At 38.4% G+C, this 25720-nt stretch overlaps 1 protein-coding gene across 1 annotated transcript in view; it reads left to right on the top strand.

Moving 5' to 3' along the window:
* The window catches only part of thada (THADA armadillo repeat containing), a 256405-nt gene that overhangs the window by 93022 nt on the left and 137663 nt on the right, over window positions 1–25720 (top strand). The window contains exons 24-25 of the mRNA XM_048601335.1: window positions 562–684; window positions 2967–3058. Of these exons, the coding sequence (XP_048457292.1) occupies window positions 562–684; window positions 2967–3058 (215 nt within the window). The remainder of the gene's footprint in view (window positions 1–561; window positions 685–2966; window positions 3059–25720) is intronic.

Raw genomic sequence — 25720 nt, 5'->3', positions numbered from 1 at the left:
CCCTGCCTCCTTGACCTGACACAACCTGTTCATCTTTCTTACCTATCTGCCCCACCATTTCCATGACCTATCTCTACAAAACCCCATCTGCATCCACCAATCACCATCCCACCTACCTTCCCCTGGCCCCACCCCCCTCCCTCTCTTTATTTCTGAGCTCCCTTCCCCCTTCTCAGTCCTGATGAAGGGTGTAAACCCAAAACATCGACTTTTCTACTCCTCTGATGCTGCCTGACCTGCTGTGTTCCTCCAGCTCCACACTGTATCGACTTTGACTTCGGCATCTGCAGTTCTTGTTATTTCCCTTAATTCTTCTTTCTCAAATCTCTGCTACTTTTACTTACAGAACTTCCCTCAAAGCCTAATTATTTGTGTACACTTTTGGTCATCTCTTCTCCTACTGCTTGGTGTCCAGTTCTCCGCTATGAAATGTCTTGCATGTTTCGTGAAACAAATTCAGTTTTAAGCTGCGTTTTTGGGTGGGGGAGAGGGGATGCAGAAAATAAAATGTACTTAATGCTGTTCTTCACAATTCCTTATGGACATTTTTTGTTTTGTCAGGTGCATTCTTTAAATATCTTGAGAGCTCTGTTTAGAGACACTAAATTAGGTGAAAATATCATTCCATATGTGGCAGAAGGAATACAAGCAGCCATCCTCGGCTTTACGTCTCCTGTGTGGGCAGTAAGTCATAACCTTTTAACATTCTTTGGAAATCTGGTAATTTAGATGTTTTTTTCTGGAATCAATATGACCAAAACCAAAAGAAAAAGACAAGTGAAACCAAAATACACACAAAGCACTTAATGTAAAGTGTGTAGTCTCCTGAGTTCTAAGAATGTTATTTTATCTTGCTCTTGTTTTCAAGGTATAATGTCGATGTCCATCGCTGTTCAGTTAAAATGCTGTTCTGCTCAACAGATGAGTCAGTCCTTTGCCCTGATTCAAATTGATGAGCTATACACAGTTCATGTGGACTCATGTTACAGACATTCCAATCTTAATGTGAATGAATTATTGCTAAATGCATTTTTATATTGTTTACACAATTCTTGGGAGGGTTCATGTGATAATATTAAAATTGAAACGTTACGTGTGTAACACTAACACGTTTAGTTTCCCGGGAACGACACAGCAGGACTATCTAACTCAGAATTTTAGAGCTTTATATCATAACCCCAAATAATTCCTATTTCAGCAACTATACATTTGGGTATAGAATCGTTGAAGATACCAAAATAGAGATTAACTGAAGTGCTGGTGTACAAGTTCAACGTTCTATTTATTATTTCACCAGGCCACCCATTGTTATTAGATTTGACTGTGGATGTTCTTAGATTTTGAATGGCTTGTTGTGATGGTAAATAAATTTACCTTATTACAGATTGCATTTTTAATTGATCAAACTACTCAGGTGGCAACCCAGGAAGATAGTTGGTTAAAATCAAAGTTCTGGAGAAACAAAGTTAATGTTCCAAATTTGATAGGCCTTCTTGGAGCTCTGAAGTACTCCTACTGAACCAAAAGTGTTAGCTTTGTTTTGTTTCTTTCGACAAAGGTACTGTAAGACCTGCTGAGTTGATCAAATACTTTGTTTTAATTTCAGATCTCCAGTACTTGTCTTCTAAATTGTTGGTTAAATTGAGCCTTTGTACTGTTTTAGTGTTGCCAGTGTGCATGCTTTCTCTTCTGCATCCAGTTTGTTTATACAATTTTTTTTGACCTGCGTGGAAAACAGAATTGACAATATTCATATCAAATAATATTGATTTTAATGTGAAGGATTAAGTGTGGTTGAAAGAATTTGTATCTCATTGACTCACTGAAGTCTGATGGAAAATTTGCAAGATCCTGTGTAAAGCTCAAAAGATTTCTTAACTGAAACAAATTTAAATTGTGGGGCAAGAAATGGCTTTTAAAAAGTCTGGCTGACTTTTTGTGGAGTACGATATTTGCAGAAATGGCTCTGCATAACCAACCAAATCAAACAAACTTGCTCTAAAATAAATAACCCTAGTTGCCAAAACACGAAGTATAATTTAAAAGTCTCCAAAAGACATCTTGGTTGTGGATGTAATCCTTCCTTAATTTGTTTACCAAAGGAAAAAAAGTCCTGTTTATTCCAGTCTTTAATTATTGGGTTAAGGAAAAATGGCACGTTAGTTGTGGTTTTTGTATAGTTCACGTGTCTTTGCTGCACAAAGATGGCATTATATTGCATTTACTGAGTATAAAGACTCAAACTGTGAGATATTTAACCACTATTATTTAGTATACTTTTTAATGTTCCTGAATGTAGGTTTATTTTTGATTGCATTTATTCACTGACTTGGAACTGACTTCTCAGATCTGAGGCAGGATTAAGTCTACAATTTTAGTTCCAGTAAATTGAACTGCACCTTGTTGTTTATTTAACTAATATTAAATAAAAGGTGCAGCCAGAATCAACAGTACAGATAACAGAGTCTCAAATTTAGAATAAGTGGATTTTTTTATAGCATGGGGACAGAAGTAGCAGGTCACACTCAGCCATTTCAACCCTGAAGTTAAATCCAGTGTCACCTCTGCCAGCTCTGCATGAAATCATTTTGCATAGTCAGTCCAATTCCTAAAAAGCAGGGACACACAGCACAGACATCCCTAATTTGGCAAAGATTGTCGATAAAACTAATGACATCTTATGAATCGCCTTTAATTGGCTATATACTTGCATTCTCAAGCAACTTGAGTCTAATTTTCTTGAGGAATATTTTTGCCACACAGGCCTTTGGATCTTGGAATGTCTCAGATTGCTCCATAATGTATATCACTTTTGGATTCCTGTAGGATTCATTTGTTTCTGTTCTTTAAATTTAATCAAGTTTAAAATGTGTACAGTAGAAGTGCAGAAACAAATTTTTAAAAAAAAGTGGACAAGGAAGGTTTCATGCAGTCCATAACATTCTCTCCTTGCTTTTGATTACCAGGTGCGAAATTCTTCTACTTTGTTGTTTAGTGCATTGATTACCAGGATATTTGGAGTCAAAAGAGGAAAAGATGAACATTCAAAGAAAAACAGGTAAAATTTCACCCATGTTTATTTCATCATTAAATATATCTTCCAAAGAATTACTATCCCAAATAAACTTTGTTTTCCCTAAGTTAAGCTGTTTTTGTATTCATTATTTGCACTTTTGAAATTTGGTGGCACTCTTCTGCTTTTAATTATGATGCAGTATAGCAAGCTGTGTACGTACATTTTGTCAGAACTGTGCTGCCTGTCTTATTGGTGAAGGCTCCTGTAAGCAGTATTGGTGTTCAGGGCGCATGCCTATGACAGACCCATACATGTTGTGTTCAAGTGTTCTCATGTGCTTGCTAGCAACTGCTGGCTGGTAGTAAACAAGTGAGACTGGCAGACCAATTTTGCATGATCCTGCACTGTCTATAATCTGGTTTCTGAGAGAATGTAGTTTGAAAGTGATTTAGAGAATGGGGAAGGCTACCTGTTCTTCTGATATCTAACATTCTGCATGCAAAGTGTGCAATACATTCAAATCATTCAGCCCATCGAGTCCACACCAATTCACCTAGCCTACACATCCCTGGACACTATGGGCAATTTAGCATGGCCAATCCATCTAACCTGTACATCTTTGGACTGTGGGAGGAAACCAGAGCACCCGGAGGAAACCCACGCAAACATGAGAATGTACAAACCCCACATAGACAGTCACCTGAGGGTGAAATTGTACCCAAGTCCCTGGTGCTGTGAGGCAGTAATACTAACTACTAAGCCACCATGCTGCCACAATTTAGAACTGAGGGATTAGGAAGAATCATTTCAATCAGAGGGTGGTGAATCTTTAGAATTCTACCCCCAAGTCTACGCAAGCTCAGTTCTCAGCTTATTTTGGCTTATAAAGTCAAGGCTTGCTGAGTTATCTCATCTCTTTTATTCTGTTGGCCTTCATATTAATTATTTACAAATTAAAGTGATTAGTCAACATTTCTCACCTACATAGTTCTCATGCCATTCAATTATATGACAAACCCCACTTTTAACTTAAGAAAAATTCATGAAATACGTGGATGATAGTTGTAGAAGTCTTGAGTACAGATTGAAACTCCTTTGTTTTACCTCTCTGACTTATTCAATTACTGAATGACGCAATTGTTTTAACTAATGCAAACAAATTATGATGTAGATTCGCTTCATATTTTTGTCCTTTTTGTTAACATATGGTTCCATTCTTAATGTAGTTATGTGTGTTCTCTTCTCTTGTGAAGGAGCCAGTCCTTTTACCTAAATATAAAAGCATTGGGCATCTGATCATCATCGTTGTATTGCAAAAATATGTTCCTTTTGCATTGTCTGGGTATGCTCACCTCTATTTGCAAATACACACTGGTGTTAGTTTAAACTAGTTGGGGTAGAATAACCACCAATTGTTTTAGTATAAAACCAATACCCATTATAAAGGTTGTAGTTTTGTGCAGTACCTAATGATGCTAACAATAGGACAGTGGTATGCAGAGTAAAAACATTGCATTCCAGTGTTGGGAGTTTTGCTATTGGGTGTCTATTAATTATCATCAGCTGCAAGTGACTGGTTTGTTGAGAGTTATCTTGTAATCATCTTACCAACTGAGCAAACTGACCACTCCCCCCACCCGCCCCGATCGGAGAGTAGGTTTATTTTGATGATTAAAGAAATGTGATTTAAGATTAAGGTAATTAAGGTAAAACAGTTCCCACCCCTGGAGGCAAAAATGAGCCACTCTATTGACCTCAGCACAGGGGCGAATGAAGTCAAGTTCAAAAAATTCATTTTGCTTCCTTCTTGAAAAGACATTAAATTGGACATCTTTCTAAAAGTATACAAGATACTGAAGTATCAGATCTACGTCACTGGCAGCGGTAGAATTGTTTCCAATAACACTAACCTTGGGGTCAACCTATTCTATGCTAGAATGCCAGATTCCAGGAGAGTTTCCATTAGGATAAAAATGGAGCCCAGTCTCTGCAGACTTTCTAAGCATTTATTTACAAAGAAACACAATACAATTGTGCTTCTAAATCTAGCTACCATAGTGTCAGTATGCTCCTATGTCTAGAAGCACAAATGAATTATCAGTTAATGCCCATTACTGAATTCAATTGAATTTTTGATTACAATGCATTTAACAGAATTCCCTTCTCTGTTTAAAAAAACTTAACTTCTTGGTTGATGCGCACAAAGTTTTAAAATAAATAACTTCCACATTCTATAAAATGTATTACATTGCAGAACTTTGTTTCCCGCCCCCCCCTTCCCCCGCACTACCAATCTGTAAAGTGATCAACAACATAACATCTAGTAGATATACATTCTTCAGTATGTTCATTATGCAGAATCTCTCTTCAAATATTTAACAAATAGAATCTGCTATTCTCTGCCTCCACAAGAATGGTTGTATGGCAAATAGAGTACTTCTGAAAATAAAACAGCTTTGAGAACAGCAGGACAGCATTTCACATTTTTGACCATATGAGATGCCAAGAAAAGAAACAATTGCACAAGATTATCCATCAGGAAGACTGGCATGAGATGCATTGTCAATAATTACTAGCATCATGTTCGGGTTACCTAAGGGGTACTCAAGGATGCACTTAACTTCATTTATTCATTTTGTGAAATGTGGGCGTCGCTGACTGGACAGCACTTATTGCCCATCCCCATTTGCCCTTGAGAAGGTGGTGGTGAGCTGCCTCCTTAAACTGCTGCAGTCCACCTGCTGTTGGTTGACCCACAATGTCATTAGGGAGGGAATTCTAGGATTTTGACCCAGCGATAGTGAAGGAACGGCAATATATTTCCAAGTCAGGATGTGAGTGGCTTGGAAGGGAACTTGAAGGTGGTGGTGTTCCTATGTCTGCTGCTCTTGTCCTTCTAGATGGAAGTAGTCATGGGTTTGGAATGTGCTGTCTGAGAATCCTTGAGTTTCTTGATTTGGATTTTTTTTTTCATGTTATTTGCCTGTAAAACATTTTGCACTTAACGATTTTTCTTTATAATGTCCAACTGCAATATCTCAAAACCAGCGTCTTCTCTAAGTTCGCTATCGGATCAAAAGACCAATTAAGGTTTGGAACTACTCTGCCTCTTCTTTAGAAAACATGCTCCCTCTGAATGCCCATTATGATTTATTCAGTTGGAATTGTTAACTTAAAGTTTTATCTGCTTAGTATCTAAACCAATGTATTTAAAAAGCCCACAAGCCTGGCTGAAAATTTTAAAATCTATTCCAATCGGATTAATAAGGTACACATTTCTTTTAATTCTGTAGTAATCCCCTACTCCTGTAAGAAATAACAGCGTATGTAATGAAAGTACCTGAAGAGTTTCCTTTATGATACTAATAAAATAATGTGGAACCCACTTTTTGTTGAACGCAATCTCTATGAAACCCATTTTTTTTTTAAGTTTCCGTTATCATCCTTCTGCAATTGCTGCATCTTTAAATGGCTTTGGGTACTTCTCTTTGATAAGTGTTGTCCAACGGAAATACAGTTTTTTAATTTTGATTGACCCACACAGTCCGACCTGCAAATGCTTTTCTAAAACAAATTCATCTATGCAATAAAGCTAATTGACCATTATTTCATACCTGAAAATAAACTGTAACCTTCCTCCAAATATATAATTTTATTTTGCTCTCCTTGTTACTTTCCTTAAATTTATGACAACCACCAAAACTACTTCATGGGTACCTCATCTAGTTCTGCTAATCTGACTTTTCTGCAGCCATTGTTTAATCTGTTTAAACTGCACATTTTGCTTTCACTTTTATACCTGACAGGACAACAACTGTGAGATCTCCGTTTTTCACTATCTGAGTTTCTTCATCTTGTACATAGTCTACCGATGTAAAGGACTCCGTGTCTTGAAGTGCACTTTTTTACTTCCAGCTCTTCTGTCCCATTATTCTAGTCTGGGGATCTCTCTTGACCATCATTCCACAAATTCAAACAAAAATTGAATTTAGCACTAGTTTTCCTGTGCATCCCACAGCTGTTGCATCCTCCTGTTCATCAGATCCCTCTTGAGTATATGCCACCCAAGTTCCTATTCTTGGTAATTAGCTATTACATGTACAGACCAGTGTCTTGCGCATTTTGGTCATTCATATTATCTCTATCTGGCCCTTGATCTGTCACATCCGTAGAAATCTAGAAGGTTGTGCCGAAGAAGAAAGCCATTCAATCTGTGTCCTAGCCATCTCCCTGTAATACCAGCCATGGATGCCTAAGGAAATAAGGGAGGCTATCAAATTGAAAGATAAGGCATACAAAGTGGCAAAGACCAGTGGGAAACTAAAAGATTGGGAAAACTTTAAAGGGCAACATAAAGCTACAAAAAAGAGCTATAAAGAAAAGTAAGATAGTTTATAAGAGTAAACTAGCTCAGAATATAAAGACAGATAGTAAAAGTTTCTACAAATATATAGAAAAAGAGTGGCTAAGGTAAACATTAGTCCTTTAGAGGATGAGAAGGGGGATTTAATAATGAAAAATGGGGAAATAGCCGAGACATTGAACAGGTATTTTGTTTCCATCTTCACAGTGGAGGACACGAAAAACATGCCAGTAATTGATACAACGAGTAGGTGAGGACCCAGAAACAATCATTATCATGAAAGAGCTAGTGTAGGGTAATCTAATGGAGCTAAAGGTAGACAAGTCTCCTAGCCCTGATGGAATGCATCCCAGGGTACTAAACAAAATGGCAGGAGAAATAGCAAATATGCTCGTGGTAATCTTCCAAAATTTGCTGGTCTCTGGGGCTGTTCCAGCAGATTGGAAAACAGCAAATGTGATGCCACTGTTTAAAGATGGAGGTAGACAAAAGAGAGGGAATTATAGGCTGGTTGGCTTACTTCTGTAGTGAGGAAAATGCTTGAATCTATCATCAAGGAAGAAATACCATGACATCTAGATAAAAATTATCCCATTGGGCAGATACAGCATGTGTTCGTGAAGGGTTGCTCATGTTTAACTAATTTACTGGAATTCCAGTAAAGACATTATGAGCGTGATGGACAATGGGAACCCAGTAGATGTGGTGTATCTAGATTTCCAAAAGACATTTGACTAGGTGCTGCACAAAAGGCTGCTGCATAAGTTAAAGGTTCACGGTGTTACGGGCAATGTATTAGCATGGATAGAGGATTAGTTAACTAACAGGAAGCAAAGAGTGGGGATAAATGAGTGCTTATCTGTTTGGCGATTAGTGACTGGTGCTGTGCCTTAGTGATCAGTGTTGGGACTGCAATTGTTTACAATTTACATAGATGATTTGGAGCTGGGACCATGTGTAGTGTGTCAAAGTTTGCGGATGACACTAAGATGAGTGGTAGAGCAAAATTTGAAGAGGAATCTGAAAGTTTGCAGAGGGATATAGATAGTTTGAGTGGACAAAGATCTGGCAGATGGAGTACAATGGTAGGAATAACAGTAAAAAGGACTATTATTTGAATGGTAAAAAATTGCAGCATGCTGCTGTGCAGAGGGACTTGGGCATCCTTGTGCATGAATCGCAGAAGGTTGGTTTGCGGGTACAACAGGTAGTTGAGAAAGCAAATGGAATTTTGTCTTCATTGCTAGAGGGATTGGTTGTAAAAGTAGGGAAGTTCTGTTACAGCTATATAGGGTGCTGGTGAGGTCACACCTGGAGTACAGCATGCACTTTTGGTCTTCTTACTTGAGAAAGGATGTACTAGCACTGGAGGGGCTGCAGAGGAGATTCACTAGGTTGATTCTGGAGTTGAGAGGGTTGACTTATGAGGAGAGACTGGGTAGACTGGGATTATATTCATTGGAATTTAGAAGAATGAGGGGGGATCTTATAGAAACATATATAAAATTTATGAAGGGAATAGATAAGACAGAAGCAGGAGGATGTTTCCACTGGTGGGTGAAACTAGAACAAGAAAGCATAGCCTCAAAATTAGAGGGAGCAGATTTAGGACTGAATTGAGGAGAAACTTCTTCACCCAAAGGATTGTGAATCTGTGGAATTCCCTGCCCAATGAAGTAGTTGAGTCTTCCTCATTGAATGTTTTTAAAGCTAAGATCTTTTGAACAGTAAGAGAGGATGGGTAAGTGGAGCTGAGGCCATGAAAAGATCAGCCATGAACTTATTGAATGGCACAGCGGGCTCAAAAGGTGAGATGGCCTGCTCCTGCTCTTGGTTCTTACGTTAACTAATCATACTGTCCTTGTCCATTCTTTGTAGGGCTGCATTTTTTCATTTTCAGAGGCTTATTAAGTTCCCTTTTTTAAAATCGCAGTTGAATCTGTTTTCAACGCTCAGGAGTACATTGCAAATCCTGAGCACTTGTTGAGTAAAACACATTTTCCTCCTGTTCCCCTTTGGTTCTTTTAACAATCACCTTACACTGGTGTCTTCTGGTTTGTGACCCTTCTGACATTCAGAGCATTTCTGTATGTGCTCTGTCTGAAGCCCTTATGATTTTGTCTAACTCTTTAATATCTCCCCTCAACTCTTCCTTCTCCAAGAAGAACAGTCATCCTGCAGCAGGTGTCAATTTGCAATCTAGATAATCAACTAAAGGTATATACTCCATTAGATTAACTACAGCACACTTTCTTTCACGAAGTACATTGCCCAGAAGGCTCTTGGCTGTTGTATTCATGATCAAGATATTCATGTTTACATACATTTCTGAACTTGTAATTAGCAACTCATCACTGGTGTCAATCCAAAATTATGCTGTTGTCTCAAGTCAAATACCTATCCATTTCTGCATTGTTTTGTTTACAATAACCCCCTTGTTCCTGCACCCAATTATTGCAGCAAGCAACACTGTCCCTAGCTTGTTTTCTCATTGGTAGAATTGCAATCATTCCCACTTAGGCACCTCTTTCTTTCACTGGTCATTTGTCTAAGAACTGAAAAATATCAGGGGATAGTTGTACCTTGACAGTTTAAAATAATTTCTGCTGTTCTCCACAATGGCCTGAGTCAACTTCTGTGACCATGTTGTATTCAAGAAAGCCTAATCATGATGCACTATTCCATTTATTATTTACAAACTTTATTATTATTATTACAAACTATTATTTACAGAGATGTACAACACTGTGACAACATTTTCTGTCTGCCGCTATATAAAACAGCACAAGAGAATCTCCAGTTAATGTGAATGACCTGCATGCAATTAACTAATGAGTATAATACTATCAGCATAGTTGGTTCAGTGGAGAATGTACAACAGCATGTCAGTGCTGGCAGCAATCCCAGCCAAAAGTTGTGAAGTTACAAAACAAGACTGCACGCTGATGATAGAGCTGAGTGACCCCAGATCATTTCCGATCAAAATGCTGCAGTCTTGCCACATCCATTCATGAATTGTGGTGGATAATTAAGTAACAAATCAGATAATAAAGCTTCATAAATATTTCTGGTCTCGATTACATCAGCACCTAGTTTCCTATTCTTAAAGGAATGTAAAACTTGTCTATCTAGCCTGTTGTAATTTATCCCTTTTAGAACTGGCATCAATCTGATTAAGATTTCTTCCTGATTAACAGCAAGCTTTTTTTTAATTAACCGACGCGCATGAGATCAGAGTGTACTAGTTGATCAAGACGTCCACATAAGCAATGTAAAAACACACTAAGTAATAGAAACGCAATGCAGGGGGTATACATGTTATTTTATACTTTATTTACAGCATAAATCACTTGAGTAATAACTTGGGTAAAACTTAGCAGCAGAGAGCCTTCTCACTCACATCTTCAACAGACCCCTCAAACTGTGGAGATTGGAATAAAACAATAAACTTCTGGTAATTCAAATTTATAATTTTTGCTGATTTATCGAGCGGGCTGGTTACAATAAAGTTTGCTATTTTGAGATTTTAAGATATGTTTTAATATTTCATCCAATATATTAAATTGTTTATCAGTGAAGTACATGTCATTTGTATGATAGTTTTATTAAAACTGCACAAGATATCTATGTCCTTATCATAAACTAAGAATCTTATCCAAATTTTAGCTGAGTACATAAATAAAGACCCAGCAATAATGAGCTTGAAAGCACATGACATCTTGTCAGTTGAAAGTTTTATTATCCTTGAAGTATATCCACCTTGAAATCCTGGATACTGAAATATATACACATTTACTAATTATAAACAGCTGGAAACTAGCAGTTTTACAAGGAAATGAAGAACATGGTATTTATAGCAGACATGGGGATGGGAAATAAATGGATATGGTGAAATGTAGGAACTCTGTTACATTACTGGATATTATAAGCTAAAGTGATTGAGGGGTAGACAGTGTATAAAAGTAGAAAAATTGGAGCAGGAAATAAAAATTTCAATTTGAGATTACAAAAACACTAATTCAACACAAGTGGAGTTCCATTTCAACAAAATTTCCAACAATATGTTCCAAATGGAAGGTTTGAATTATAAAGAAAGGCTGATAGGCTGGGACTTTTTCAACTGCCGCGTAGGAGGTTGAGAGGCAACGTTACAGAAGTTTCTTAAATAATACAGAGTTAATGACACTTGACGTTTCCCTAGGATGGGGGATTTCAAGACTGGGGGGCACATTTTTAAGGTGAGAGGAGAGAGATTTGAAAAAAGACATAGGGGCAATTTTTTTACACAGAGGGTGGTCGCGTGTGGAATGAACTTCCTGAGGAAGTGGTGGATGTGGGTATGATTACAGTGTTCAAAAGACAATTGGATAAGTACATGTATAAGAAAGGTTTGGAGTGATATGGGCCTGCAGGTGGAAGTAGATTAGTTTGGGATTATGTTCAGCATGGATTAGCTGGACCAAAGGGTCTGTTTCTGTACTGTATGACTCTGACTTGATAGTATTTGGCAGGAGTGAAAAATGTGCACTACTTAAGATGCAAGAAAGGTTCAGAAACCGTATGAGGTAATCTTGGTGTCTTTTAGAATTCTGGAAAAATTGATATATTCAATTGCAGTGTCAGTGGCTTCAGTGTTGGCCATTCACATATCAATTGAAAAATAATATAACTATCATGCATATGATGGCTACATGAATGATTATGGAGCTTCTCATCTAACATAAACTAGGTTGGGAATTGGGACAGATTAATTTTAGTAAAGTTTATTTTGATTATCTTTAAACAGTATAATAACTTGGCTGTCCATTTTAAGTAAAGTCCCAGGGGACCAGTGGGCTGCTGTCTTATGAGAAAGAGACAGCTGGTGCTAGTTTAACCGGAGGGTCACCACACCTCAGGTAACAGGAGAGATTGAGAAGGACGATCCTTCATGGTAACCTTGGCCAGTGCAGGAAGTGAACGCACACTGTTGGTGCCGCTGTCCAGCCAACTGAGCTAACTAACCCCTTAACCTAGTTGTTAAGGTATAAAGCAGTAATTTGATTCAAACCTTTTGTGTAGAATTTGAAGTATGTTTATCTGATCAGTATAATCTATATAACATTTACATCTTCATTTAAAGGCAAATCAAAATATTTTAATGAAACTATTGCTGTATTTAGTACCGTTTGTGCAAAGTAATCCTTGTGAATTTGTCTCTTTAATTACTTATTTGATGTGACCAGAGATCAGTTTTTGCTGGGTCATAACAGATTACACAATAGTTCTTTGTATACGTGGCTACATCAAAGTAAGCAATTCGTTGTTTTAAATCTGTGATCTAAGGTATGTTGCTATAAGTCAAATGAATTATTAATATTTCAGTGACTCTGTGAAGATTCTTTTCCAAAGTATTTTGTTACACTGGTTTTGCCTGGTAGTGATTTTGTTTCCAGCTTGCATTTTTATTACATGCAGTAATTTAAGGCTCATTCCTCTGCACCATGTCCAAGGGCATTTACCTTCTATTCTGAATGGTTCAATCAAATTAAAACTTGGAATAAAACCATGACAATTTATTGAGACCTGACAAAAAGATGGTAAGTTTTAATTTAGTTTATATTATGAAAGAGTGTCACATTACCATGGTAACAGGCTAAATTGAATTTCTGAAATTATATCGTAATCCTACAAAGATTAGATGTTACGCTTTGACAAGTAATGTAAATCAGTGGGTTGTTTCATTGTTCAAAGTGTGTGGGAGTTTGACTGTCCCTGATTAGTAATTGTAAATCTTGCATTTGTTGAATTTTGAGGAGTAGGAAACAGCCAGAGATGGTAAAATAGATCTGTTTAGCAAAAATCATGATGAAGAGAATCACTTCTACCCAAGGTAAATTTTGGTTCTGAGGTGGTTCTTGGATATTTCTAATAAGGAAGAAAAGCAATTTTAGAAATTTAAGATCAGTGCTGTAACATGAGCTCTGGTTACTGGTATCTCTTCAATTGTTTGTGACTTATTTGAAGAAAGGTTGCAGTGACAAGGAGGATTAGTTTGGCTTTTAATCATTTTTGAATTCTTGAGAGCATTGTTTTCTCAAGTTAGAAATTCTTATTTGAGAGTGAGAACACAGCTGTTTTAATATGATTAAAACCAAACTTATGATTTTATGAGCGTTGAATTCAAATTGAATTTAAGACCATTTGATTTTAGAGTGAGATTTTCAAAGGTGAAAAATGGAATATTTAGTCTAGACTGAAAATGTCTACACTAACCAGAAATCAGAATATTATTTAACATTTAACAACCTTTGAATCGATGCTCAGCTCCAAATACTCTGTAGCCTGAGACATATTTTTTGCATCTTTATCATAAGCAGGAAGTACTTTGTGTAAATAGAAAGATAAACTAGGACATATAATTTTAACACCTGGTTAATTTAATTTTTTAAAAAGACTTGTGTATATTACTTCTGCTGTACAAAAGACATGTATTTACCCTCTCCTGCTGTCAAGTACAATTTATTTTGCTGGTTAGAACATTTGCTTTAGCTGAAAATGAATGTTTTAGAGTTAATTAAATACAAGAAGTCCTTTATTATGGCAAGAGGAATCCTTTATTGCTTTGCCAAAAGATTATTTTGATCAAATAGTCTTGCAACCTGTTTTGGAATCTTTGTGGCATACAAATATTTAATAGTGAGCAATTGAGATTAGGTCTGGAGTTTGTTCAAGAACTTGTATTGTGCATCTTGTTGCACAGAATTGGTATGCTGTGAAAAGTACCAGTCAAAGCTCAATGCAATTTTAATTTAGAATAATATGCAATCTGTTCACATGAAATTAATTTGTTAGCTGTTAACTAGTGGTCATTTCCTATTTGCCTTACTTAGTACCTGTATCATGACTTTTAGTCCTGGATATCACGCATTGGTGAGGTTTAAGTATTATATTTAATTTGACAAATTGGTGGATTAGGCGGATAGGTGGTAAAAGATGTTCAATGCAGAGAAATGTGAGGTGATGCACTTTGGTCAGAAAAACATGGAAAGAAAATGTAAAACGGGGGGAGGGGGTAATACAATTCTAAATGGGGTGCTGGAGCAGAGGAAATAGGTCTGTATATGCACAGATCATTAAAAGTGGTAAGACAAGTGGAGAGAGCAGTTAATAAAGTATACAGTGTTCTTAACTTTAATAATAGGGACACAATGTACAAAAGCAAGGAGTTGATGTTGAACTTAAACAAGGTACATTTTAGACTTCAGCTGGAATGTTGTGTGCGGTTTGGGCACCACATTATAGGGAAGATGCGACTGCATTGGAAAAAGTGTAGAAGTGATTTACAAGAATGGTTCCAGGAATGAGAAACTGCAGTTTTAAGGATAAATTGATGAAGTTGGGGCTGTTCCCCTTGGAAAGAAGAAGGCTAAGAGAAGATTTGTTACAAGTTTTCAAAATCATGAGTGGCCTGGGCAGAGTAGATGGGAAGAAGCTTTTTCTACTCCTAAAAGGAAAAAGAATGAGAAGGCATAGATTCAAAGTGAAGTGCACATGAATTAAATGTGATGTGAGGAAAAAATGCTTTCATACACCAAGGAAAGATGTAGCATGTACTGTTTGGAAATGTGATGGATGCAGGTTCAACTGAGCAGTGACTGATTATTTGGATAGAAGTGGTATGCAGCGAAATATGGAAAAGGCAGAAGGATGGTACTAGGTAATAGAACCTGCGTAGGCATGATGGCCCAAATGTACTTGGTGTAACTCCTGTGCTGTAACAATTCAATGATTTTGTGATTCTGTGGGAAGCGGATGGAGACACTAAATGGGGGAATGAGGCCTACGAGTTAGACATATGGTGCTCTCAAACTTAGAGGCAAATGTTTAAAAATAGGTTTGAATGAGCCATATGCAAGACTGTATCAAGTCAAGACACATCCCAAGACTAGGCATCAGGCCTCGGTTATATGAAAATGGTGAACTTCAGATGCCTACAAGGTATTTCTAGGTAGAAGCTAGTGTAAATTTCTGATCTGGGGCTGCTCCAATGAAATGCCACTGAGTCAAATATCCCAAACTCGAACATTTTTTTTACAGCTCTCCATGTGTGTTAATTTGAGAATTATTATCCCCATTTTTAACTATCTTCGTGGACTTGTCTTGATTTATACTGAAGCCAACCCATGTTCATTTCCGCAACACCCAACTTCAATGTTTCCAATGTGTGTTTGCCTCCAACATCATATTTTGCCTTAACGTGGAGGTGCCGGTGTTGGACTGGGGTGGACAAGGTCAGAAATCACACAACACCAAGTTGTTGCCCAACAGGTTTATTTGAAAACTCAAGCTTTTGGACCCTCTCTCCTTCTAAGACTTTCTAACACCTGAAGGAGGAGAAAGGTTCCAAAAGCTTGTGTTTTCAAATAAACTTGTTGGACTATAACCTGGTGTTGTGTCATATTTTACTTTTCACAGCAATGTTTGATATCCCTGTATCATAAGGAATTGGATGTGGATATCATAGTATTGAATAATCCAACACACATTTATTACAATTAATTATTATGTGCCTGAGGAATTTAACGTTTGCATACTTAATGGCAGGAGACAGAGACAGAGTGGCAGTGGAGGGTTATTTTTTGGACTGGGGACCTGTGACCAGCAGTGTTCCACAGGGATCAGTGCTGGGTCTACTTTTGTTTGTCATCTGTATTTTCATCTAAATCATTTATATAAAAGGCATGGTTAGTAAGTTTGCAGATGACACCAAAATCGGTGGTATAGCAGCCAGTGAAGAAGCTCATCTAAGATTACAAAGAAATCTTGATCAATTGGGTCAATTAGCTGCGGAGTGGCAGATGGAGTTTGATTTGGGCAAATGCAAGGTATTGCATTTTGATAAAACAAACAAGGACAGGCCTTATACAAGTAAAAGTAGGGCCTTGGATGGTTTTGTAGAACACAGAGACCTAGGGGTTCAAGTACATAATTCTTTGAGGTTTGTGTCAAATGTAGGTAGAGTGCTTAAGAAGGCATTTTGTATGTTTGCCTTCATAGCTCAGATCTTTGAGTATAGGAGTTGGAATGTCATGTTGAGGTTGTACAGGACATTGGTGAGGCCTCTTCTGGAGTAATATGTGCAGTTCTGGTCATCCTGTTAGAGGAATGATATTAAGCTGGAGAGGGTTCAGAAACGATTTACCAGGATGTTGCCAGGAATGAAGCGTTTGAGTTATAGGGAGAGGCTGGATAGGCTAGGACTTTTTTCACTGGAGTATAGGAGGTTGAGGGGTGATCCATAGAGGTTTATAAAATCATGAAGGATATAGATCGGGTGAATGGCAGGTGTCTTTTCCTGAGGGTGAAGGGTTTCAAGACTAGGGGACATAATTTTAAGGTGAGGGGAGAAAGATTTAAAAAGGGCGTGGGGGGTAACTTTTTTTATACAGAGTGGTTCGTGTGTGGAATGAACTGCCAAAGAAAGCGATGGATGTGGTACAGTTACAAAGTTGAAAAGGCATTTGTTTAAATACACGAATAGGAAATGTTTGGAGGGAGATGGGCCAAGTGCAGGCAGGTGGGAGTAGTTTAGTTTGGGAACATGGTCGGCATGAACTGGTTGGATTATAGGGTCTGTTTGCGTGCTGTGCAACTCTGACTCAATTAACGAGTGTCTTATTTACTTTCAGTACCTCTGGCACTAGATGGCACTGCTGATCTTTCAAACTCTGTTAGACAAGGGAAGTAAAAAGGAAGGGGTTGGAAAGGCTACAACTGAGGACTGAAGCCTGCATTTTTGACATAATTTTCAAAAAAATTTTTGTAGTCATTGGCAACTCTCTGCCACACCACCCTCTTGGAAGAAAAACGAAGGAACAGACAGCAGCAGAAAGATGAGCTGTGGATGGAAAATACATTAAAAGGAACATCAGAAAATGAATGCCAACAGATTAGAAACAGAATTTTTTTTGAGTTAGCAATGTAAGAGATCTAGTAAGGATACATTAACAATTTGGAGTTAAGTCTACGCTATTTATGCTTGGGTGCTGATCTTTAAATGTATATTTGGTGGACTTAACGCCATAGTATTCAGACATCATCTTAACTGGTACTGCTGTTGATCCTCGAAATTTCATTTCCCTTTGTTATACAAGGTAATGTATAAGGAAATAATAAGGTAAACCCCCGCAATGGTTAATTTTGAAAACTGCATTAAACTCCAGCCAATCTGCTAATGTCATAAGGACTTTGGAGGTAAAGGCAGAACATCTTAGTATCTCAAAGAGAGCAGATCTGTTGTCATAGTCTCCTTAGTTTTTGTAACAGTGCTTAACTTAGTAATGCAATAAACTACATCGTGTTTAAGACAAGACCAACTTCTCATTTAAGACTCACTAGTGGTTTTGCTTTACCAAATAAAATAGACAGGGTGGTTAAAAAGATGTTTGGCACATTTGCCTTTATTGCTCAGTCCTTTGAGTATAGGATTTGGGAAGTCATGTTCAGGTTGTACAGGACATTGGTGAGGCCACTTCTGGGATACTGTGTCTAGTTCTGGTAGCCTGGTTATGGGAAGGATATGATTAAGCTGGAGAGGGTTTTGAAGAGATTTACCAGGATGTTGCCAGGTGTGGATGTTTGAGTTATAAAGAAAGGTTGGATAGGCTGGGACTTTTTTCTCTGGAGCATAGGAGGTTGAGAGGTGCCCTTGTAGAAATTTATAAAATAATGAGGCGTATGGATGAGATAAATGGCAGATGTCTTTTCCCTAGGATGGGGGATTTCACCTCAAGGAGGTACATTTTTTAAGGTGAATAGGAGAACGATTTTAAAAAAAACATGAGCAAATTTTTCACACAGAGGGTAGGTTGCGCATGGAATAAATTTCCTGATGGAGTGGTAGATGTGGGTACAATTACAATGTTAGATAAGTACTTGAATAGGAAAGATTTGGAGGGATGTGGGCCAGGAGCAGGCAGGTGGGATTAGTTTAGTTTGGGATGATGTTCAGCATGGACAGGTTGGACCGAAGTGTCTGTTTCCATGCTTTATGATTCTGACTCTTTAATTAGTCCTTTAGACCCAGTCAAGAAAAAAAGGATGGTGGTAGCAAACTACCACAGCTGGTAGTGGTTGGCATTGCAGATGTACAACACTCTCTCTCTTTAGGAAACTTTTATTTTCCTTTTGACTTCTTTCTGAACTTTTTTTCTCCTTTCCTCACACATTTTGACCTTTTCTATCCCTACTGAGTTGTGGCATTGTTGTAAATGGAGGGACTGAAAAGGACATGAAGTTTGGATTTTTTTGGGGGAGAACATCATAACTTTGTAATAAGAGCATAAAGATGCAAAGCAGTTACTGGGGAAGATTGGGAGCGAGCAAGGGATCAGTTAATGAAAGAGGTTGAAGTTGGTTTAAGGCCAGTGTGAAAGAGGCTGGGAAAAGAAAGCATGTGGGAAAACAGGAGAAAACAAGTGGGAAAAATTGTAAGGGAAGACCTGGCAGGAATGAAAATGTGCAATAAAAGGATACATTTAACAGTAGCATGCCCTTACAGAAAACAGAGACCAATGTGGTATCAAAATGGCATTTATGTGAACGGGCAGTTGACAGCATAAGCAGTAGATACTGAACAAGATGGGTAAATGTTGAAAGACAAGACCTTAATCTGGCTTTCTGCTGCTTCTATATGCCGGTCAGATCCTGCTCTTCATCTCTGTATGAAACCTGTGACTCCACAGTGTCTCGTAGCCATTTCTAGGTCATTCTCCAGCCACTACCTGTATTCACCACCAATCAACAGCTACAACTTCCTTCAGCAAACTGCATAAAAGTGGAAAAGTATACAAGAAAGGATCAGAAAAATGACACAGCCAAGAGACACTCTCAAAGGACACAATAGAAGGCCACAAAGAGACAACCAAAAAGGCAAATAAACAAAATGAATGAGAGAGGCGCACCTAGCAGCACAAAGAAAACAATGATAATTAAAGCAAACAGCATATTCTGCATTTAACATAAGCATTGTTACTGGATGTTCCCTCATTAAATGAGGGAAATAATAATATGTAGATAACCATTCAAAATGTTTGTTGCTTTTTTAAAATACGGGATATTTATTTTGGTGGATAAACCAGAATAATTAGAATAATAACCAGAATAAAAGTTGTTTGGTTGTTACCCATTTTATGAGCCAATGTTACCACAATCGGGCATGTTACACTGTGCCAGTGGTTTCCCACAGGATGTTGTTAAGCAGCAAGTGCACTAGTATGATGCTTTGCAAATGGCTATTTTACTCTGAAGAGAGAGTTGAGTACATTAGCCTCTATTGTCAGTATACAGCCTTTATATTACCAAGACCACCTGTAATTCCTCCATGTGGCTACGCGTGGCAAATAAGTATCTTGTGGCTTTAGGTTGAACTGCAAGAGAGCTGAGGAACCTTGGCCCCCAAAGAAATGCAGAGTGCAGGCTGACCAACATATGGACACAGTCTGACATTCGTCATCTGCTACTAGATATTGGATCAAATAGAACCTGCCATCTTGTGGGTCCTGCTCAGGATATTCAAAAGCTCTGGAGTGGAGTCCTGTTGGTGGATGATGATCTCTTTAAGCAATTACCTACCAGTGACTCTGGTGTCCAAGTAGTTTCAAATTATAGAGGCTCCTGCCTATCCTAGGGATTCAGTCCATAAGACGAAGCGATGTGGTTGCAGTGTCTATGTCTCCAAATCTTGTTGAAGATGTGTAGCAAAACCAATGGGAGAGGACTTTTTGACCTTGCTTTTATCAGTGAGGAAGCCAACATGGAATGTAGGAGTTTGAAAGTTATAAATCCAGTTCCCGTGGTCTAAGGCAGAATGTTATGTTGAAAGGAAGCATTTCATTCATTTGGTCAATTACTGGCCATCCTGGGTTGGGCACCCCAGCTAATAAGGTACTGTCCTTTGAATATCTGCCATTCTCTTTTTGGGTGTGAGGGGATTAAGGATAATATCCTGAGACGCAGATGTTAAATGGATACCCAAGAAACAAATGGTGAAGGTTTCCTTGCTTGGAAGCTGGATCAGGACTGTGTGGCCTGTCATGTATAAGGACTTGAAGTTGTTTGACAATGTAGGCAAGATGCTATTGATCAAATGGAAGCTACACAAGTTCAGTGTCAACAATGCTGTTCTCCAACTAGATTGACTGGCATTTGTCAGACCAACTACACCACCCTTTGGCATAGCAAGAGTGCAGATGACCATTGTGAACGTAGAGTGGGGTTTGCTGTTAACAACTAACTAATACACATAATGCCAGACATGCCTGTGACTTCTGAATACCTCTTATCTCTTAATGCACTCATCAGATAATGGTTTTGAAACTTATGCAGCAATCCTGTATGTCAGTGCCAAAGTTCTGTATTTCTCTTGATACTCTGGGCCACTTGTCAGATGGAGAAAAGTTATTTCTCATCAAGAATTTCACATCAAGAATTGGATCAGACAGCTTCATGGTGAATGTGCCCCTGGTCATGATGTTGGCAAGATGAATGAAAGTGGACAGTGGGTATAAGAACTTGTATGTGTTGGGGATTTTGTGTTACAAACACCTTCTTCCGGCGTAGACAATGGCACAGGGTATTATGGTGTGATCCAAAATCTGACCACTGGTACCAACTTGTTCTGCTAATCATCAGAGGACATGTTATTTACTGATCATTCTTTACACTGATCAGCAATTGCATTAACGATCATGCATTTGTTGGTAACAGGGTGAAGGTACAACAATGGAAATAACAGAAATCCAAATGTAATGACAAGCTGTACATCAGCATTCCACGCACAAGAGATTACAACAAATGTAAAAAGTTCTCAGAAGCTTTTGGGCTATCCTTTCCTCCGGTGAGCCTACCAAATTACTTACACGGATGAGACGTAGAAGTCTTTGCAGTCAAATTATCTTGTAAGCTGCAGCAACCATGTTTGGCAAATGAAGAATCGAAACAAAAATTAGTTTGAGACCTAGCTTGCAAAAATGATTCTAGTTCCTGAAGCACAGAGCTCACCTCACCTAGCTTAAAGTCTGACCTTCAACCTGAGATCATGTGAAAGTCTCACACTACCCAAGCCAATTGTACAGAATGTACTGTGCTGATGAATATTAGCGTAATCTGTGCAAAGAAATGCTGACTGCTCGTGACAATATTAACTTTGCAGTATGTAATACAGCATCAAAAGAGCACTCAGGCCCACCATAACCCAAGTTGCTCTTTTGAAATCAGTAGTTCGGCAAATACTCACTGACAGGACCAAGCAAATGGCCCGCAGGGTGGAGCACTACCCCCACTTATACTTATAAGGTGGATATCTCTCTGCCTGCCCTTGATGAATAAACTCAGTGGAGAACTCTTATTACTTGAACATGTCAAGGTCATTAACTTTCGAGCAGCAAGGGAAACACCTGGAAAGAACAGCATATCAGCAGGGCTGCTCAAATATGGAGAATCCCACGTGCTACCATGCCTCCACAACTATCACCACATTTGCTGGAGACAAGACTCTGCTTCAAAGGATCTGTGTAACACAGACTTTTATACATACATAGAAAGCATTCTGTCTGGATGCATCGTGGATTGGTACAGCAACTGCTCTGCCCAGGACCGTAAGAGTCTACAGAGAGATGTGAACACAGCCCAGCCAATCTCTCAAACCTCCCTTCCATCCATCGAATCCATCTCCACTTCTCGCTGCCAGAGAAAGGCAGCCAACATTATCAAAGATCCCTTCCACCTTGGTTATAATCTTTTCCGACCTCCTCCGTCAAGCAGAAGATACAAAAACTTAAACATACATAGCATCAGGTTCAAGAACAGCTTCTTCCCTGCTGTTACTAGACTTCTGAATGGACCTCTCAAATTTCAAATCTAATGTTGATCATGTTATTTGTGCATCTTCTTTGCAGCCAAAACTTTGTATTCCTTGCTCTGTCCTGTCACCCCATGATCTTTGTATGGTATGTACTGCATGCAAAACAAAACTTTTCACTGTACCTAGGTACACGTGACAGTAATAAATCAAATCAAACATTACAGACTGAAAGAACAAAGGGTATCAAGGAGATTGTGGCAACTACTAGATCATCTTGCTCACCAGCATTATTGAGACCGTTGCTTGAATCATTGTAACAAGCTGACCAACAGAATATATGTGGAGGTAAAGTGTGGCTTCAGAGCAAGCAGATCTGCAGTGGTTATTATCTTTTCCCTGTGTCAGCTTCAAGAAAAGTACAGAAAGCTGCAAATACCACTCGTTCTTGCCTTTTTCAATCTAAAAAAAGCGTCTGAAACTGAGCAGGTTGAGCCTCTACTGAATGCTAGAGAAAATCGCTGCTGTTTTCATTTCAACAGCTCTACATCTGACTGGTTTGAGGACAAGAATGGGATGAAACAGGCCTGCCTTGTAGGTCTGTCTTTGGTATCTTGTTCTCTGTTCTATGGATCTGTGCTTTTCATCCCTCAAAGATATACTCCTTGCACGATAAATTGAAAACTCATCAAGATTGAAAACCAAGACAAAAATGTGGCATATCATGATGAGACAACTTCTCTATGCTTGTGGTGTACTAGTTGCACAAACAGAAGATCAGTTCGAAAAATTTATGGATTTTCTGTCCCATGTCTGTGTCATGTACTCCTTTACCATCAGCGTTAAGAAAACTGGCGCAATGAGACAGGATGTTGTGTTTCTGCCTGTGATTAGACTCAACACTGTTTGAAGTTATCAGCAAATTCTAATATCTTGGATCTTCAGTGACATGCAATCTGTCTCTTGACCAAGAGTCCAGCGTATGTATTGAAAAGGCAACCACCAGTTTTGCCAACTAGAAGATAGGCATGGAAAAACAACAAAATCACCAACAGAACCAAGATGCATATCTTTAAGATCTGTGTCCTCAGCACATTCCTGTATAACATTGAACCCACACTTGAAAAGAAAAAAAGGCTGTATCATCCATCTTTGTGTGTACAATGCGTCCTTCATGTCACATGGAAAGACCATTGCCAATGAAGCAATTCTTTCAAAGGCAAATGTGCCAAGCATTCAAGTCTTAATCAAGCGAAGAAGGTTTTGCTTGTTTGGGCATGTGAACACGATGGAAGATGGCCACATTCTCAAAGAAATGCTATACATATCCTGTGCCAAGAGACCTGTGCCAAAATCTCTAATTCAAGGATATGGTCAAAAAAGACATGAAAACATGCAAAATCAATCAAAAAAAGGAAATGCTAGCTGACAACCAATGCAAATGGTGATACCAACTATAAGCTGGAGTTCACTGCAGGTAAATGTGAATTCAAAAGCTCCACTTAGATCCAAGACATCAGAAGAGATTATCCTTCATCATCGTCAAGGGACAGCCTTGCATGCAGCGCTCTTGGTAGACTTTTTTTTTCCAGAATTTGCTTGCTCAGCCATCAAAAGAAGTGCCAAAGTGCACCAAATTCTGAGGCCACATTCCCATTATCTCTCACTGATAGAAGGATGCCAGTCGACACTGCTCTAAGCCACAGTCATTGCTGAAAGTTAGGATGCAGTTGGTTTTCAGACTATTAAATTTTGTCTGTGATTTAAATTAGACAAGTGCTGTTGTAACGAACTTTTTTTTTCCCGTGTAAAGCAGGATTAGACTTTTGACATAAAATACAAAAAGTGGAGACAGATATCTGAAGGCGAGTTAATATTTCTATGCCAGAATTTTGAATATTTTCTTGTTTTGCTGGAACATGACTTTGGTGGTAGGCAAGTTGTTGGAGGGAATCCTAGGGACAGGTTTTACATGTATTTGGAAAGGCAAGGACTGATTAGGTATAATCAACAAGACTTTGTGTGTGGGGAATCATATCTTACTAACTTAATTGAGTACTTTGAAGAAGTAACGAAGAGAATTGATGAGGGCAGAGTGGTGGATGTGATCCATATGGACTTCAGTAAGGTGTTCGACAAGGTTCCCCATGGTTGACTGGTTAGCGAGGTTAGATCACATTGAATACATGGAGAATTAGCCATTTGGATACAGAACTAGTTCGAAGGTAGAAGGCAGAGGGTGGTGTTGAAGGGTTGCTCTTCAGACTGAAGACCCGTGCCAGAAGGATTGGTGTTGGGTCCACTGGTTTTTGTCATTTATTTGAATGTGAACATAGGAAGCCCAGAGTCATAGAGATATACAGCACAGAAAGAGACCCTTTGGTCTAACAGATATCCTAAATAAATCTAATTCCATTTGTCAGCATTTGGCCCACATCCCTCAGAATCCTTCCTATTCATATACCCAACCAGATGCCTTTTAAATGTTCTAATTGTACCAGCCTCCACCACTTGCTCTGGCAGCACATTCCATACACGCACCACCCTTTTCATGAAAATGTTGCCTCTTAGGTCCCTTTTAAATTTTTCCCCTCTTACCTTAAACCAATGCCCTCTAGTTTTGGACTCCTCGGCCCTGGGGAGAAGATCTTGTTTAATTACACTATCATGCCCCTCATGATTTTACAAACCATTGTAAGGTCATCTCTCAGCCTCTGACGCTTCATGGAAAATAGCTTCAGCCTCTTCAGCCTATTCAGCCTCTCCCTATAGTTTAAACACTCCAGCCCTGCAACATCCTTGTAAATCTTTTCTGAACCCTTTCTAATTTCACAACATCTTTCCTATTGCAGGGAGACCAGAATTGCACACAGTATTCCAATAATGGCCTAACCAATGTTCTGTAGAGCTGCAACATGACCTCCCAACTCCTATACTCAATGCACTGACCAATAAAGGCAAGACGAGTTGAACCAAAGGGTCTGTTTCCATGCTGTACATCTCTATTAGCTTCCCATCTTCAGAGCCAGTGTTATTGATTTAATTATGATGCAGATTATTAGTCAATTTCACTAGTTTGCTTACGATTTGTAGTCAGAAAAAAAATCAGGATTGATTCATGGTGATTATTCATTTTATTAATTTTCTAATATAAAAATAATCATTTGGGCTGTCAAATGAATTTTTGGTATCCCAGTACAAAATATCCAGTAGGCATTGTGTTTCTGCACAATTAAATAACAAAATGCTCTTAAACGAATGCCTTAGACTTGTTTGTGTATGCTGAGGGAGTGGGCAAATTGCAATTTTAAGTTTTTAAAAAGTTTCTTCCATTCAGCTAATAGCTTTCACTTGCTTTTTCAGAATAACGTTAGGAGATTCTGAGTTCTACATGGTCTGATTCTTTTAAATTGCTTCACCTGTGAAATACTTTTGAATTGGCTTTTTCTCATTGTTATTTATGGTTTTAAGTACTTGCATAATTTTTGCTACCTTGCAT

The sequence above is a fragment of the Rhincodon typus genome, chromosome 9, assembly GCF_021869965.1.
Source record: "Rhincodon typus isolate 14 chromosome 9, sRhiTyp1.1, whole genome shotgun sequence".
NCBI lineage: Eukaryota > Metazoa > Chordata > Chondrichthyes > Orectolobiformes > Rhincodontidae > Rhincodon > Rhincodon typus.
Note: the sequence above shows the minus strand (reverse complement) of the source record. Positions and strands in the feature narration are given on the sequence as shown.